Source organism: Aulonocara sp. 'chitande type north' Nkhata Bay, linkage group LG13, assembly GCF_057382095.1.
Source record: "Aulonocara sp. 'chitande type north' Nkhata Bay isolate Kocher_YH1m ecotype deep benthic linkage group LG13, A_spYH_male_GT1.1, whole genome shotgun sequence".
Classification (NCBI taxonomy): domain Eukaryota; kingdom Metazoa; phylum Chordata; class Actinopteri; order Cichliformes; family Cichlidae; genus Aulonocara; species Aulonocara sp. 'chitande type north' Nkhata Bay.
The window spans coordinates 10,923,516-10,940,682 of NC_141356.1; the positions used below are offsets into that span (position 1 = coordinate 10,923,516).

General features: G+C 48.5%; 1 protein-coding gene across 4 annotated transcripts in view; it reads right to left on the reverse strand.

The window, feature by feature from the left end:
- LOC147315706 (echinoderm microtubule-associated protein-like 6) overlaps positions 1 to 17,167 on the reverse strand; it is a 67,693-nt gene that overhangs the window by 23,379 nt on the left and 27,147 nt on the right. For all 4 annotated transcript variants that reach the window (XM_086258695.1, XM_086258692.1, XM_086258693.1 and 1 more), the window contains exons 3-16: positions 12,267 to 12,365; positions 11,954 to 12,022; positions 10,273 to 10,458; positions 10,022 to 10,157; positions 8,235 to 8,308; positions 7,871 to 7,998; positions 7,403 to 7,540; positions 6,512 to 6,653; positions 6,324 to 6,438; positions 3,626 to 3,835; positions 3,375 to 3,542; positions 2,741 to 2,847; positions 518 to 636; positions 6 to 192 (exon numbers count right to left, since the gene is read on the reverse strand). In XM_086258695.1, the coding sequence (XP_086114821.1) occupies positions 6 to 192; positions 518 to 636; positions 2,741 to 2,847; positions 3,375 to 3,542; positions 3,626 to 3,835; positions 6,324 to 6,438; positions 6,512 to 6,653; positions 7,403 to 7,540; positions 7,871 to 7,998; positions 8,235 to 8,308; positions 10,022 to 10,157; positions 10,273 to 10,458; positions 11,954 to 12,022; positions 12,267 to 12,365 (1,878 nt within the window). The remainder of the gene's footprint in view (positions 1 to 5; positions 193 to 517; positions 637 to 2,740; positions 2,848 to 3,374; positions 3,543 to 3,625; positions 3,836 to 6,323; positions 6,439 to 6,511; positions 6,654 to 7,402; positions 7,541 to 7,870; positions 7,999 to 8,234; positions 8,309 to 10,021; positions 10,158 to 10,272; positions 10,459 to 11,953; positions 12,023 to 12,266; positions 12,366 to 17,167) is intronic.

Genomic DNA, 17,167 nt, shown 5'->3' on the forward strand with positions numbered 1-17,167 from the left:
CTCACCTGTCCCGTGGCGGCGTAGTCCTTCAGCGGGTGGATGCTGAGGCTCAGGATGTCATCGTCGTGGCCCAGGTAGAAGCGCTGGCTATGCAGCTGACGGTTGTAGACCACGCCCACCGCTGCTACGTGGTACAACACCTCCCCGCCCTGCGTGTAAAACAGGTTGTTCCTGCAGTCGTAGCCACGGTAACTGCACAGAGAAATCATTTTTTAGTATTGCACAGACACACACGTGTGATCATGCACATCTTTGGCTGATGCTGTTTGCAGTTTGACCTGATGGTGGCAGTGTTGTCTCTCTGTTACACCCACAGAAACGTGTCTGTGTGGTTTCTTATTTTAATGTCTTGTAGAGGATAAACGATGATTATGCTCAGCGGTGTGTACGAGATTTTAACACAACACCGTTATAATAATATCTAATATCACTCAACCGCAGTAAAAACACGCCCCACGTGTGACCTTTAATGACATAAAGCTTGCATGTTACAACGACCACAGGCCGGCTGAGTTACCCGTGAACAAACTGCAGTCGCAGGCCTTGGTCCGGTCCTTTCTGCCTCTTCAGAGATCCAACCTGCTGCTTCTTCTCTCTGCTCTGCTGTCGCAGCTGAGGCAGGTCCTCCTTATACACCTGCGCAGACAGCAAACACGCTCCAACGCTCACGTGGAGGTAATCCAGACAGGAAATAGACATTTACACTGAAAGGGTTCTTCCTCTGGAGAGCATGAACGCCCAACACTGCTGCTGCTGCTGCAGAGGATCAGAAGCTCAAAACACCTCAACGTACACATGCAATGAACAGATTTCAGATTCAGGGTGATTTTCACTTCTTATGAAGAGAATCGTATACAGCCATGCTGATTATCCCGAAACCTAATCTTTATTTACCCAGGAACACCGGCGACGGATAAAAACATCCCGGATGAAATCTGTTCAATCAGCAGCAAAACAAAGTGAGGCAGCAGGTGCAGGTGAGACAAAGAATCAGAAGCTTCTGCAGGAGCTGCGATGCTCAGGAACAACACGTGCAGCCTGCAGTAACCAGCTCACCTTCAGCACATTTACCAAACATTTCATTGATTTTGCAGCTGATTGCAGGCGGATGGAGCTGCGAACCCCAACGCCTTTTTTCTCAAACTCAGTCCGAGCTTCAGAGGAAGAAGAAATAACAAGTCTCCAAAGATAAGGACCGATACCTGCCCACACTTCTCTGATAGATGTGGGTCAGTGAGATGGGAGCGCACCAAGAATAGCCCTGTAAATAAGCACATCGCTGAGCAGAGCGTTCAACCTGCGACGGCGGTAAAAGCTTTCAGCTTTGTGACGACTGCATGTGTTAGTGCTGCAAAGCTGCAGTCAGTGCTGTGTGTGGAGGCTTTGGAGGACAGGAAGTGGTAGATCTGCTGTCCACACGCTGGCCTGCTGAGCTGCAGACTGCAGTGCCTCCACCCTCAGCACACAGACTGCACCTGCTCTTTATGTGCCGAGGTCGAGTCGGCGTGTTTGAGACTTTCGCAGGGACCGGCTTTGCTCCCTGGAGGTTTGGGACTGGCGGCGCTCCACTTTCCCTTTGCTTTCATTTACAAAACGCTGCAGAGTCACGGCGGCTGAGCGTTTAACTGTGACCGGAGACGATTCGGTTGCTTCGACTTCACCTCCAGAGACAATAAATCAAAGCCAAACAGCTCCTTGAATTCAGTTATTGACTTTTATTTTAATCTAAAGGAGAGCACTGAAACCTCTCTGCACTTACTGCTTAATAAACAGCACTTAATGCTGATGTTCAGTTATTATGTTCATGCCAGTATGAAATAAAGCAGGTGAGCGAGCCAGCAGCCTCGGCTCAGACACATCTGTTCGCTGGTGTTTGAGAGTCTGACCATTTATCAACAGTCTGTGAGAGACGAATGTTTCCAGTGTAAACAGCCCATCAACAAGAAAAACGATTATTATTGGCAACAAGATATCTATTAGCATCTAAGAGGAACAAAGAGGTCCTGGTCGGGAAAGTGCGGTTTGTGCAGAAGGTCTTCGACCCTCCGTGTTCAGCAGCGAGCGGCGGGTGGAGCAGGAGATGGACAGGTGTGAATGATGGATGGAGGCGGAGAGAGAGCCGAGCATGAAATCAAAGCGTCGATCTCTCGTCCTCAGCTATGGCTACGAGCTGTGGGCGGAGCCAGATCGACTGAAACTACACATGGAAGAGTCATGCCTCCAAGAGGGCTGAAACCAGAAGCAGAGGGCGGGAAGGAGCAAAAACGTGGAGATGAGAAGGAAAAACTGAAAGAGGAGGTGTTTAGGAAAAGGGAGGAGAGAAGGAAGCAGGGATTATGTGAGGGAAGGGGACAGGGAAGGAAGCCGGGCAGGCTGAGCGTGGGAATTTTAATAATCCACTTTTTCAGGCTCGAGCTAATTAAGCTTTTGAGCCAGAGACCAAGTCTAAACACAAACACACACACACTCAGCTCTATCTACAAGCAGCATATTGTTGCAACGCTGGCGGCGCCCTGCAAACAGCAGTCACAGGGACGTGTGCCAGGCAGCGGCTGGCAGAGGAGATAAGGCGTGTTTCATGATCACCATGGAAACTACACTGAGCCCTGCAGGCTGATGGGAATGAGAGCGAGGCGGACGCACTGAAGCGGGCGCCGCAGCAGAAACATTCACAGCCGCTCGGCGGGGCCAGCGTGGAGCACCTGAGGCCCCCGACCAGCCGCCGCCGCGCAGGTCGTACCGGTCTGTCGTAGTGAATCTGCGTCTCCTGCTCGATGTCAGAGTCGAGCTCCGGGACGTCAGACACGTCGCTGTCCGACTCCTCGCTGTTGGAGTCTCCGTGACTGTCTGAAGAGGAGACAATACCAAAGACACCAGAGTCACAATCACAGGCTTCTACTTTGCTTCTAATGTTTTTTAATCTCTTTTATTTTACTTTTTGGTTTTTCACATGCTCATAAATAAAATATAAAAGTATTGGCTTTACCTGCATAGTGCATAGATATCTGTACATGCTTTATCATTATCATTATTATTATATTTAAAACACACACTTCTTCTGCATGTTTCTCTTCCTGCTAAAAAGCATTTTTTCAGATCGTGTGACTGTTGGTGTTTCTCTGTGTTACAGTGTAAAGCACCTTGAGGTGACTGTGCGTGTGATTTAAATCTTTAGATAAATAAGCTCTTACATATGAACCCACTGACTACCTGTAGGTCTGTGTGGGACTACGACAGCCTATCCACGGCCTGCTGGGACCCCAGTGCAGCTTGGATGGCTGAGCTGGATCTAATCTCTAAAAGCTCACGTTTGTCCCAGGCTGGTGTTTCCAGCGAGCGTGTGCGGGCTGGATTCCTCCGTTACTCACGGGTACCTTGGATGTTGACGTCCGGGCCTCCGTTCATGACCGACTCCGGCAGAAACCTCCACTGGAAGAGGGCGTGGTCGGCCCCACCTGTGGTCAGCACCCACTGCAGGTCATGTGACCAGCGGACGTTGGTGACGTGGGCCGAGTGGCCGATGTACTTCTTAAACTTGGCTCCTTGGAGGAAACACAGGTTTGTTATGAAAGGAAAGAAGCAGAGGAAAGAAGGCGTGGAGCGGAGAGACGGAGGAGACGGAGACCTTTCCTCACGCAGGGGAAGCGGAAGAGCTTCACGAGGCCGAGGTCGTCTCCGGTGATGAGCACGGCGGCGGAGGGGTTGGCGTCCACGGCATTGATCTCGGTCTGGGCTGAGTATTTAGGCCAGATGCCGCTGACCTCTGAGCCCAGCACGCCACTCCAGGAGGCCCAGTGCTGACCTTTGACCTCCTCCTTATTGACCAGCTTCCCCACTGCGGGAGGACAAGAAGAAGAAGACGGCAGTGACGACCGAAGAATAAAACTCATTTCCATAGTTTAGGGCGCCGCGGCTGATCTCTGTGCTGACGTAAGTGATACACAGCAGCGCCACAGATTTTATCGACGCCGCCGCGCCGACAGAAGCAGATAGAGAAACGTGTTCACGGTGCAGATTCATATCTGCGCCGCTGCCGGCGGCGTTTCTCTCCGCGGGTTTCTGCGTGTTTTGAATTTAAGTGTTGCAGCTTGTCCTTCGCAGGCATGAATATGTGCAGGAGACAGGCTGAAGGAGCAGGACTCAACCAGGACAGCCTCCTGCGCTCCGGTGCGTGCTCCTCCCTCTGTGGAGACCTGCAACGAGCTAAAAAAGCCTTTTAACTTCTGACAGAATCATTAAATGTTTGTTTTTAGTCTGACTGAAGCATTTTGTGCAATTCTGAGATGCCAGTGTCGATACAGGCTGTGCAGCTTTGCTGTCTGAGAGTTTACTGATAGCTTCACAGACGTCAGGAATCTGTTCGACTCTGCAAAGAACCCGTTTTAAATGTCTTTAGGCTCTTTGTTAGCAGCAGCCTGTCACACACTTCGTTAGATAACACAGCTTGACATAAAACTGTAGTTTTGCATCAACACGGTGGAAACTTGGTGTGTCTCAGCAGGTGTGCAGCGAATCCTTCAAGGGTCTAAAACCGTCTACAGCAGATGAACATCATGTCCAGCAAAGACCCAACACGGGTCCTTCAGCTGATCCTCTGCTGTTCACTGAAGCCTCATCACAAATGTGTCGGTGAACAGGAGGAAAGGCCGCGGTCTGAGACAAGAAGACCAGAGCATCAGGTCTGATGGATCAACATCATGGTCACGTCAGTCAGTGGTGACGTCAGCAGGTTTTTATCATATACACTGTATTTACATGTATTTACACGTGTGTTTGCACATTTCAATAAATCATTGAAAGTATTTGCAGAACCAAACGCTCCCACTGAAGGCTGTGAGGCTAGGCGCTAAGCACTGATGCTCGCTAACGCTAACATGTCGACCTGCGCTTAAAGATAAGACCTTCATCAGGCTGCTGTGTCACCTGGTCACACGTGTGATGCTGTTGGTCGTGACCTCTGCACCCAGCGGATACCCGGAGTGTCGTACCGGGAACAAACAAAATAAAACGACTTGCAGGAGGCGGAGCCCCCTCGGGCCCCCATGAGCCACGGCCCTGCACTGAGCTGTCAGTAATGAGCACGCTGCAGGTAGTGAAACTGTCCTCAGAGTACTGCGTTAACAGGAAGTCTCCAGTAAACTGTGAGAAAAAAGAGATTTTTTGATGGTCCGATCTCGATAATGAGGCTCGAGAGTCCAAAGTTAGTAAAACATCAGAGACGCATTAAAGTGAAATAAAAGAGGCTGAAATAAGCAGAGTTTATTTATACAGCAGCTCATTAAACTCTGAGGCCTCACAGGGATGTAACAGGCTTTGTTTTTTTAGTGGGACCCAAAATAGTGACGAATATCTTCATCATGAGAACAAAGACGTTAAAGCTTCTTATTACTGTTTTCAGAGCTTTCTTGAAGCTCGTCCTCGTGTCTCTTTTATCACGATGCGTCCAGGATCCTGACAATGAGCTGCGTTTAGATCCCACACTTAGAAGAGCACATCGCTCTGATCATCAATATTAAACAACATCATTTAATTTCTTAAATATTATAAAAACGTAGATTTTGACAACAATTATTGTCTTTATTCTTAAAATATGTAGACTTTAAATACACGTACGTGACTTTAGTGTTTATATTTTAATATCTGATTAAGAATTGAGATTATTATTATTGTTATCCTGTAATTCAGAGAAGCGTCTCAAGTTTGATCGATTGATTCTTTAAAATGAGGAGGTGGCTGGGGAGAGCGAGGTCTGGGCTTCTCTGCTTAGGCTGCTGCCCCCGCAACCCGGCCCCAGACAAGCGGAAGAAGATGGATGTAAATCATCCACAGCTGCCCTGGTGGTGTTCAGGAGGTGGGAATGAGCAGGAGAGCTCCAGCTTCTGCAGACGAGCGCTACCTGCAGAGCAGACGGACGTCTCCAGCGCCCACTCGGTCCTCAGAGGCCGATTAAATATGAAAACACAGAGTCAGCTAAACCAGCGATATTAAAAAGAATGGATGCTGACATGGCTCCAACTTTTTTTTAAACATCAGCATTCTGCAAAAACAGCACGACAGCATATTCACAAAGATACGAGAGCATGGAGTCGGCGTCACAGGGTTCACTTTAAACTCAGTTTATTTCTGCTGGTTTTATTTCACTTTGTCACTTTAACGCTTTCAATGTTGGTTTAGGTTTTGTAGGCCCAGTGTAAGATGAAGAAGGATTATTCTGAGCTCTAAATCATGCAAAGCTACTCAGGCGGAGGCCAAGAATAAAAAGATGGTGAGAATGAGCAGAATCAGCCCAGCTTCAGGTTTGACCTACGACCCCAGAGACTCACGGGGCATCCGGTAGAAGAAGCGGTCTCCAGCTCCGTCGTTGGTCTGCAGGATCTTGCTGTCCAGCGTCCAGTCCAGGTGAGTGATGAAACTGGAGGACTGGCTGCACTCTCCAACCTGCAGACAGTCAGAGACGGAGTTAGCTTCGCTTCTAACATCTCAACCTTCTTCGCTGTCTCTCCAACACGACCTTCTTGTATCTCTGGGCGACAGCGTAGATGTCCACCAGTCCATCGTTGGAGCCGACAGCGAGGTAGGCGCCGTCCGGCGAGAACTTCATCTCGTGGATCACCTCCTTCCTGTCCTTGATGTGAACGACCTCAGTCATGTCTCTGAGAGGAGCGGAGACCAGCACACGCATACGTTACAAAAACAGCGTGACTGTGTTCGTACAGCACATTTAACGTAAAGGCTTGTTCAAGTTAAAGGCCAGAGAGTAGAAATGAGTTTGATTATAAGCAGAAATCTTAAAAGTAGAAACGGGTCGGGCGGTGAAATGGGACGGTATTCGATATTCCAGAGATTCGGAGTAAGAGCTGAAAAAGCTCCATCGCTCTAACTTTAAGTCTAAATCCTAATATGGACGATCACCTGATCAGCAGGCCGCGATGCTCTGACAGGAGCGTGAACACGACTAGGATCAGACCGGTGCAGCCGTGCCGGCACATTTAAAATCTTTAAAACAATCAAATCAAGCCTAAAACTGACAGGAAGTCAATGCAGTGACTCCAAAACTGGAGTAATCACATGTTCGTGTCCCAGACTGATGGATGCATGACGCTGAGTGGCCAACGGAGGCAGCACAAACATAACAACCGGTTTTATTCTTTCACAAACATAAAATTAAATTCATGTTTATTCTTTAGGTCTTTAAGACATTTTAACGTATGTAAAGAAAGCAGTAATGGGCCAAAACTAGAGCCTTGGGGGACACCACAGGACAGAGAGAGGAAGAAAACCATCAACACTTTACAGAAACAGCTTTAATTTGTACACAGGCACCAAGACTGGACGTACATAATCTGTCATTCACATAGGAAACCAATTAAGAGCTGTGTGTGTGTGTGTGTGTGTGTGTCACCTGACTCTCAGCACAGTGAAGGATCCGTCCTTCATGCCCAGAGCCAGCTGGGATCCGTCCACGCTGAACGCCACACTGCGCACCGCCTCCTCCATGTTACAGCGAGCGATGAGGGCGTGATCCACCAGACTCCACAACCTGACACACACACACACACACACACACACACACACACACACACACACACACAGAGGTGTAATCAACAAGTTAAATTTATAATCTTTGATATTTTTAAGAAAGGTACAAATGCAACATGATGTCTCCATGAGCTGATTTCAGGTTGTTTCAGGTTCAGATTTGTCAGTTTTTGTTCATAACAGATGAAAACAAAGTGATTTTGTGAGGAAGAGCCAAAGCAGCACTCAGTGTAAGGATCTGTATCACTCTGCTCGCCTCAGCTGTGTGCTTCCATTTTCACACTCAGCCACAGTAGCTTTGCATGATTCACAGTCCAAAGAGAGCACCGACCTGACGGAGCGGTCGTCGCTGCCGGTGACAGCCAGAGGCTTTTTGGGGTGAACGTCGAGCGCCCACAGCTCGCCCTCGCTGTGTCCCTGCATCATGAGCAGCGGCTTGTCCCGGTCCCGCACCATCACCTGCACAGGTACAACAACTCAAGAGCAGGTTTTCACATTTTAAAGCACCACATCACGCACGTTTCAGTGCCGATCTGAGCTGCTAAAACTGCCTGACATTAGAAACTCTTCACAGTTTTGATTAATGAGAACATTTTGTTGCCTGCGTGTCAGCAGGAGGTCTTCACAAAAATAAAACTCTTTGAAACGCGTCGCCGCAGGGAGGGAACAGCGTGAGGTTTCGTCTTCTTCCTCACCTCAAAGATCTCGCTGTCCTGCGTCCCTGCCAGGATCCGGTCGGCTCGCCAGCAGACGCTGCGAATAGACAGACCTGAAGGAGGGAGGAGAGGAAAGGAGAAGGTAAGGTGACACAAAACTGTCAAAACATCAGGAGAAAGACAAAAATAAAACCAGTGGAGAGGAAAAGAAGCAAACAGGAGGATAAAAATGGAAGACGACAGCACTGCAGAGGAAGCAGGTCCTCGGTCTTGATGAACTTGGTGGTTAAATCCACTAAATAAACGCTGGAGAGGTGACGGTGCAGCCAGGTGACGGTGGACGGAGCTCCATGAACCTCTGGACTGCTTCGTTTTTTATTTTCACTTTAAAAGCACCAAAAATGATTCGGTTAGTTTTAGGAAAAGAATCCGGTTCGACTGAAACGCACACCTGCACTACAGCAGAGACACGTGGACACTCACATCATTCATCTCAGTTCAGAACACCCCCAGGAGGAGCGCAGGAGGTGTCTGATCAGAGGGAGATCTGGACTTTGTGAATGTAGTTCAACCTGCTGACTCAGCTCGGCTTCAACCTTCGTGTTTTTTTAAAGTTTTGCTGCTAAAACTGCTTTTTTCCACCATCGGAAATGTAATTAGCAGGGCTGCTCAGCAGCTCAGCGCTCGCCAATTAAGAGCATCTGCTGTGGCTGATGGCATCGCTCAGCATGTGATGTTTTCCTGTAATGTTGTTAGAAACTCCGGAGGTTCAGCAGCCAAAACAGGCCGACAGCAGAGGAGTTTGTGAGGCACGTGGGAAATAACTGGGAACGATTATTTTTTCTTCAGCTTCAGACGCAGGAAGAGCGCGGCGCACCGCGGGAGAGGAGAAGGAAGCAGAAACAAACCGACTTCCTGTCCACGTACAGAGCAGCGAGAGGCGAAGAGGACGGGCTCGTCGTCTCATCGGGCGTGGAACTCCAACATTTTTAGGCGCCGATATATTAGCAGCCTTTCAGACTAATCCACCATGAGATGGCAGGTTTGTATCTGTTGGGTCACGTCGGTCAATGTCAGAACTCGGACGGATTCAAACCGTTGAGCGTTATAAGAAACAAGGAGAATCATGCAAAGCTGTCCTAGAGCAGGATGCTCCCACATTTCCTGTCCACAGATGTCACAGCGACTGGTTTCAGGATGTTTTTGAGGAGATGAACTTTGACGGTTAATCAGAAGCTCCATCGTGTCTGCAGCAGAGATGTGTTAAAGAGGAGAACTCGTTTCAAACTGACAAAACTTTTGCCTCCTTCCTTTCATCTTTTCTTCCTTTTTAACTTCTTCCTCAAAATCTTCAGAGAGGAGATTTTAAAAGGAGGCGGTGGGATTAATGGCTCGCCCTCGAGCTGCTCCTGAAGGAAGAGCGTACGTCTGCACCTCCTGCTGGGCAGCGACATTTCAGAGGAGGGGGAGGCGAGGGGTTCAAACAGCCACCACCTCTGGATTTGAGCTGAATCAGGTCAAATAAAGATGAGAAACCTCCTCAAAGAAAATCAGGTCATTTTAAAACCTTCAGCTGACAAAGAACCGTCGGGATGTAAGGACCGTTCCTCCTCATTGTTTAGAATAGAGATAAACCCGCCCCTCCCTCCCACCTGAGCCCCTCCCTCCCACCTGAGCCCCTCTCCGTACCTTAACTTTGCAGCCTCAAACAAACCTTTTCTGTTAAATTGTGTTAGAAGCTGAGACCTCGTCCCTGTGTGCACCTGTGTGATGCAACACTGTCACCTTTGCTGCTGTAATGACCTGCGGTGACCCCGTGACCGTACCTTTGTATCCCTGCTCGGCCTCTCGCAGGTCGATCTTAGTGATGGGTTTGAAGTCGACGTCCCACAGTCGGATGCAGCCGTCTCTGCCGCCCGTGGCGAAGCCCTCCTCGCAGGAATACATGCTGAAGATACCGGCCTGAGAACACACACGCATCCACACAATGAAGCAACGATGGACCCACGTCAGCCAGACGTGCAGACGAGTGTCACGCTGGCCTTCTGCTGCGACGGGAAGCAGAGGTGAGACTCACGCTGTGGGCGGACTGGACCGTTCGGATCAGGTTGAGTCCCTTCCAGACGTAAATGTCTCCGTTAAGCGCCCCAGAGTACGTGATGTCATCTTTAGCCGAGGCCACACACAAGATGGTCTGCAGGTCGCCCGTCTTCCCGAAAATCCCCCGCTTTGGTGTGAGAGCGTTACCGCACAGGGACCAGAACTGCGAACACAAACGGAGGCGGTCAGGAAGGAGACGGGGAGACACCTTCTTACTGTTCGAGGCCAGATCTGCGTCCTAGACGCAGATTAACGATGGACTTAGTTTCAAAAGCACATGTAAAGAGTGAGGGGAGGGGCTAACTGAAAGACCAACGGGCACCAGAAGTGTCAATCACACAGTAGCCCCGCCCTAAAACAAGCCCTCCCTTTTCCTTCTTTCTGACTCTAATTTATGAAGCACAGCATGTTTTACTGTGTCAGCACAAGATGTCCCAACAAATTCAGCTCAGACCACCACAGTGAGCATGTGAAAGGTTAAAGTTATGCTATGAAAATCTGCCGCCCTCCCTGTCTGCATAAGAACCAATGATCACCTTGACAACGGCTACATCGCAGTTCCCTCTGCAGAGTTTAAAACTAAACACACCTGAGCTTACTTCTTCACAAACACAGAAGCAAACATGGACCACGACCTGAAACACAAGCCTAAAAAGAAAAACGGGGCTAAGGACGCTAAAGCCAGTCATGAAGTGGCCACCATTCATGGAATCTACAGGCCAGAGGCGTTGGAAAAGCTACGTGAAGATGTGATGAGCATCATTGAACATTTCATGGAGGATGGCTTTCCGGTTTTAGACCGCTTCATGGAAGAGTTTCTGGAGAGCGATGGAGACACGACAGAAAGTGACGGAGATGCGAGAGAAAGTGACGGAGACCCGAGAGAAAGTGACGGAGATGCGAGAGAAAGTGACGGAGACGCGAGAGAAAGTGACGGAGATGCGAGAGAAAGTGACGGAGACACGAGAGAAAGTGACGGAGACGCGAGAGAAAGTGACGGAGATGCGAGAGAAAGTGACGGAGACCCGAGAGAAAGTGACGGAGATGCGAGAGAAAGTGACGGAGACACGAGAGAAAGTGACGGAGATGCGAGAGAAAGTGACGGAGATGCGAGAGAAAGGGGTCTGCGGAGGGAACAAGGAACCCAAACAGAGAGTGCCGAGGACGCACCTGCGAGAGGGTTACCGCGCATACCACTGAGGAGAACACTGAGAGCACTGGGAAGGAGGCTCCAGCAGGCTGGGGAAGAGTGATCTCCACCAACTCACCGAGCACGCTTTGGTCGTGTTTGTGTTCAAAACAGCAAATAAAAAAGAAAAAACAATCTAAATTGTCCTGGATTTGTCTTGTATTTAAATCCACAGCAGTGAACCATGTAAAGGTGCTTTTTGATATCTGGACTGGACTCTGATTGGATGAGAGAAGCTGAGCTGGGAGTTGTCTCCAGCTTTTATATCTGCTTCCTTCTCGGCTCGTTAGAGATATTTAATGACGGGCGTTCAGAGGAACTATTTTATTACCTCGAGTGAAACTAAGCGGCTACATGAAGGTGGAGAAGGTCAATGTGCTGACCAGTCATATTTCTGGGTAGGAGGAATACGTTACATTTTACTTCCACATTTCTGGAGACGAGCACAAAACGACGATTTCTGCGTTACCTTGATGTGCTTCACGCCGCAGCTCACCAGGCGGCTTTGCTGAAACGGATCCCAGCAGATGTCAAAGATCTGGAGAACAGAAGAATCGTCCGTTATCGGGTTTATGTGAAAACGCGTGCATGCACAGTGGAAGTACGATGAGAAGGAAACACTTTCAAACTCTGTAAAAGATTTTTTATTGAGATCTGATTGGTGTGTGGTGCTTCACGCTGATTTTCTGTCCCGCTCAGACGGCACCGCCCAGAGGCTTTGCCAGACGGCGGCAAGCGGCGAGGCTTAACTGCAGAGGAAGCTGATTGGTGCACGCTCTCACCCTGTCCGAGTGTCCCGTGGCCGTGGCCAGGATCTTCCCTCTCTTCCACTCCCAGATACACACCGTGTTCTTGGCGTCCAGGCCGACCGAGGCCAGCCGCTGCGGAGGAGAGACGAGGACGGTTACGCATCCAAAATGTCTACAAACAATTTAAAAAAGAGGCTGAACGTGCAGAAATCTGACAGCTCATCTGCTTCATACGTGCAAAAGCTTAATCCAAGCTGACAGAGGGCGGGGCTCCCTGCTCGATTAGCCTGACGCTCATGTGACGTGTTTGTAAGTGTAAATATAGCAACTCTGCAACATTTCAGATGAACTCAAGTTTATTTCTAACGACCAAACCTTTAAAGCGTTTTCAAAGGTTTGCTTGGAAAGGCTGAGGTCAAACTGCAGGAATGTCTTAAAGGCATAAAGACCTGGATGGCCGCTAACTTTCTGCTTCTTAATTCAGATAAAACTGAGGTTATTGTACTCGGCCCTGAAAATCTTAGAAATATGGTATCTAAGCAGATTCTTACTCTGGATGGCATTACCTTGGCCTCCAGTAACACTGTGAGGAACCTTGGAGTCATGTTTGACCAGGACATGTCCTTCAACGCACATATTAAACAAATATATCAGACTGCTTTCTTCCATTTGTGCAACATCTCTAAAATTAGAAATATCCTGTCTCAGAGTGACGCTGAAAAACTAGTTCATGCATTTATTACTTCCAGGCTGGACGACTGTAATTCATTATTATCAGGAAGTCCTAAAAACTCCCTGAAAAGCCTTCAGCTGATCCAAAATGCTGCAGCAAGAGTCCTGACAGGGACTAGAAAGAGAGAGCAGATTTCTCCTGTTTTGGCTTCCTGTTAAATCCAGAATTCAAAATCAGGCCCCATCTTATCTTAATGACCTTGTAGTACCATATCACCCTATTAGAGCACTTCGCTCTCGCTCTGCAGGCCTACTTGTTGTTCCTAGAGTATTTAAAAGTAGAATGGGAGGCAGAGCCTTCAGTTTTCAGGCCCCTCTTCTGTGGAACCAGCTTCCAGTTTGGATTCAGGAGACAGACACTATCTCTACTTTCAAGATTAGGCTTCAAACTTTCCTTTTTGCTAAAGCATATAGTTAGGGCTGGACCAGGTGACCCTGAATCCTCCCTTAGTTATGCTGCAATAGACGTAGGCTGCCGGGGATTCCCATGATGCATTGAGTTTTTCCTTTCCAGTCACCTTCCTCACTCACTATGTATTAACAGACCTCTCTGCATTGAATCATATCTGTTATTAACCTCTGTCTCTCTTCCACAGCATGTCTTTATCCTGTCTTCCTTCTCTCACCCCAACCAATCACAGCAGATGGCCCCGCCCCTCCCTGAGCCTGGTTCTGCCGGAGGTTTCTTCCTGTTAAAAGGGAGTTTTTCCTTCCCACTGTCGCCAAAGTGCTGCTCACAGGGGGTCATATGATTGTTGGGGTTTCCTCTGTATCTATGAAGCGCCTTGAGGCGACTTTTGTTGTGATTTGGCGCTATATGAATAAAATTGAATTGAATTGAATTGAATTGAAAGGTTAACGGGAAGAATACCTGAAAGGAGCGTCGAGCTGCTGCGCAAACAGACGTCTGCGCTCCTTCAGTGATCAAAGACTCAGCAGATCATAAAGGATTCAGCTTCACAGCAGTCCTCAATAAATCAGCCACAGCCTGCACACTTGATTTATTATTAAGCTGGAGTTATGATTATTTTATTGATTGTGTGTTTATTTTGATTTAGCCTGAGATGTTCAGTCATCCAAAGTCAGTGCCAGGGGCAGAAACTGCTGGCTCAGCATTCACAGAGTCGCCTCACAGCTCAGCAGCAGCGACAGCGTTTTCATTAATATCACTCACGTCCACAGAAACCAGAACCAGTGCAGCTTATTGGCAGTTTCATCACCGTCTGACCTCAACGACACCTTCAGATCTGGTTTTCCAGCAAACGTTTGATGTGTTTTCAGCATCAGACCTTCCAGAGTCGTCCTGCTGTGACGCTCACAAAGACTTCAGCTTTTCCAGGCTCCACGGTTAGAATCACAAATCAAAACCAAAGTAAAAAACAGGTTTTTAGTGTCTTCACTGAGTCCGTCAGGAGCTGACAGCAAGGACCAGGCCAGGTCACTGCTAACACTTATTAACAGGACTAAGAGCAGAATTCCTAATTAACCGCTTAAGCCCCAACGCCCCTGATACGGGGGCAAAAGGTCAGGTAGGTTTGGGGCTTAAGAGGTTAATGGAATTTCATTTTATTTAACTTACAGTGTTTTCCTGTAAATACACGAGAATCAGGAGGAAATAATCCCACCGTCAGGAATTAGAAGTCGTTTGAATTTAAAGGTGATTTTGCAGAAGAAGATTGTCTCATCGTACATCGTAAACACTCGTCAGCCACATCGTGGCGTGCACGAGTCCTTATCTTATAATAAATATGTTGACGTGCACGATGGGTGCTGTATTATTCAGCCGACCTTTACCGCTCTCTCTTTTAATGCTCGACCCAAATCAAATGATTAGTTCTTCTTTCACAATCGCTTTGAAAGGAACGCCTCACTTCCTGTAAAACACCTGGAAGTTAAAGTTAGGCCCCCCCACAGTGTGGCTCCGCCCTGCAGACAACACTGCTTTCATTTCTATATGTTTAAATTCCAAAGATGACGAACCGTCTTCAGACTGAAGGACGTTTGGATGGAAATCTCATCATTAGTGAAGCGATGTTGGGCCGTCGACAGATAACGATGGCGGGTGGCTACGGAGCTGTGGAGCACAGGAGAGCTGGAGGATGATGGTTAAGGTGTTTTCATGTTGACGCTCCCTAACGCACAGAAACGCCACCAAACGGCAGAAAGAGGACAGCGAGAGCACGTCTGAGATGGTCGATGAAGATGGTCCTCAGCTCCGGGTCCACGCCCACCTTCAGGTATTCGGGTATTTTGTAAGCTGAGCTGCACGTGAACAGAGCTGATAAACCCGTCAGCACCATCATCATGTTCTCTGTGAGTGAAGGCGGGTCTGACTCTAAGCTGCTGTTATTTATGATTTCGCTCTTTACAGCTCTATTGATTTTCTTATTTCAGCATCAGTTGCTGAGAAACAGTTTATTTACCGCGCACGCCGCCCACTCACACCCAGGGTTATTTCATATGTTGGTTTGTGACGCGTTTCATTTTCCCAGCCGCAGGCTGACACGACGGGAGGGACCTGCAGGGACTGGGGGAAGCATTCGTTAGAAGTTATTCTAACGTGTTGACACGACACCGAGTTTGGCGTCTGTGGCGGTGCCGTCAGACGCGGCGCTGCCGGTAAACTCAGAGCGACTCCACCAGGTTTGTTTGCTAAATGAGTCACGGTGGAGTCAGCGGGAGGGAAAAGGAGGCGTATAAAAGCAACTCCAGCACTCCAGGTGGCTGAGAGGGAACTATTTGCTCAGGCTGCACACACACACACACACACACACACACACACACACACACACACACACACACAGATGAGTGAAATCAAACATGCAGAGAGATGTGCGTGCACATCCCGTACTACATTTAGGTCAGGAGCAGAACGAGACAGTCAATGGCAGAACAAATGGAGCGTCTGCTTCCTGGATTACAGCTCCTGGGAATCTGATCGGACTAAAAAAAGTCCAGGAAGCACGAGGACACGAACGTCACTACACGTACGAGTCTACATGTGATCGCAGAAAGCAACCAATGCTTCAGGAGCAACGCGCTTTAATATTCACATTTACAAAAGCCAGAAATCTGAACCTGGACTTGATCTTGACCCATTTTCAGGTTTCAGAGTCAGCTGATGTCCTTCAGCAGCTTTGCATGATTCACAGTTCAAAGTAATCCTTCTTTATCTCATGAGCCTCAGTGCAGCAGTTGTAACTCCTCCCCTCTCTAAGACAATGTTCTTCTGATTGGCTGTGAACATCCAGCACTGGAGCAGGAGATATGCGACTGCAATGAGTGAAAGGCATCTTTATTAAAACTGCACATGTCACGGAGACGAGAGGAAAAACCCACCGGTGTTTAGAGAGCTCATCTTCCACAGTATAAGGAATAATAACGCTGTTTTAATAAAAGCATCACACTGAGGACGGCACTGATCAGCCACGCCTTAAAGCAGACCATCTCCTGCTACTGTTGCTCTTCCTGTTGACCAAAGCACGTCATGAATCGAGCTTGTGCACCGAGGTGTTAATCACAATGTCTGCTAAAGGCTACACGTGCCTCAATATTCAGACTGCAAACGTACAATCAGCCACAGGATGGACGGCTGTTCATATTCTGATCTACTACAACATTAACTGCTGGTTATGACAGAAACACGTCACAGAACGAGCGCTCGACGTTTCTCCGACCCGACGCGCCCGAGAAGACGATCTTTAATCAGCCGTCGGTCAAATTTGAATCAGGTTTTGATTTTCAGGAGCTCCTTTAAAATACTGACAAAGTCATCGGTAACGAGGTTGATTGTTTCTCAGTGTGTTGAAACCAGCCGTGACTTGGGGCTGACCTTTAACCCTGTCCCGCTCTCTGGTCCTGCCTCACTCAAACCGGAGGATAATTTCCTAAATTAATATGATGTTGACTTGAAAAGACTCGAAAGCAGCGACTGAGACCATAAACTGATCAGGAGAGCGCTCACTGAAGCCAGCCGCCCCCTGCTGGCCATTACAGAGGATGTCCATCTGTTAATAAGCTCTGCTCTGTTCTCAGAAAGGGTTTGAGGAGCACGATGAAGAGTTCGAGGAAGCTTTCCAATTGGACTTCCCAGAAATCCAACCAGGCAGGTGGGATGTGCAGGAAAAACAAGTCCCGTCCACAGAGGCGTCACGTCGCAGCTGCTACCATCGTCGGTGTGCGATACTACGGAGCACCTGCAG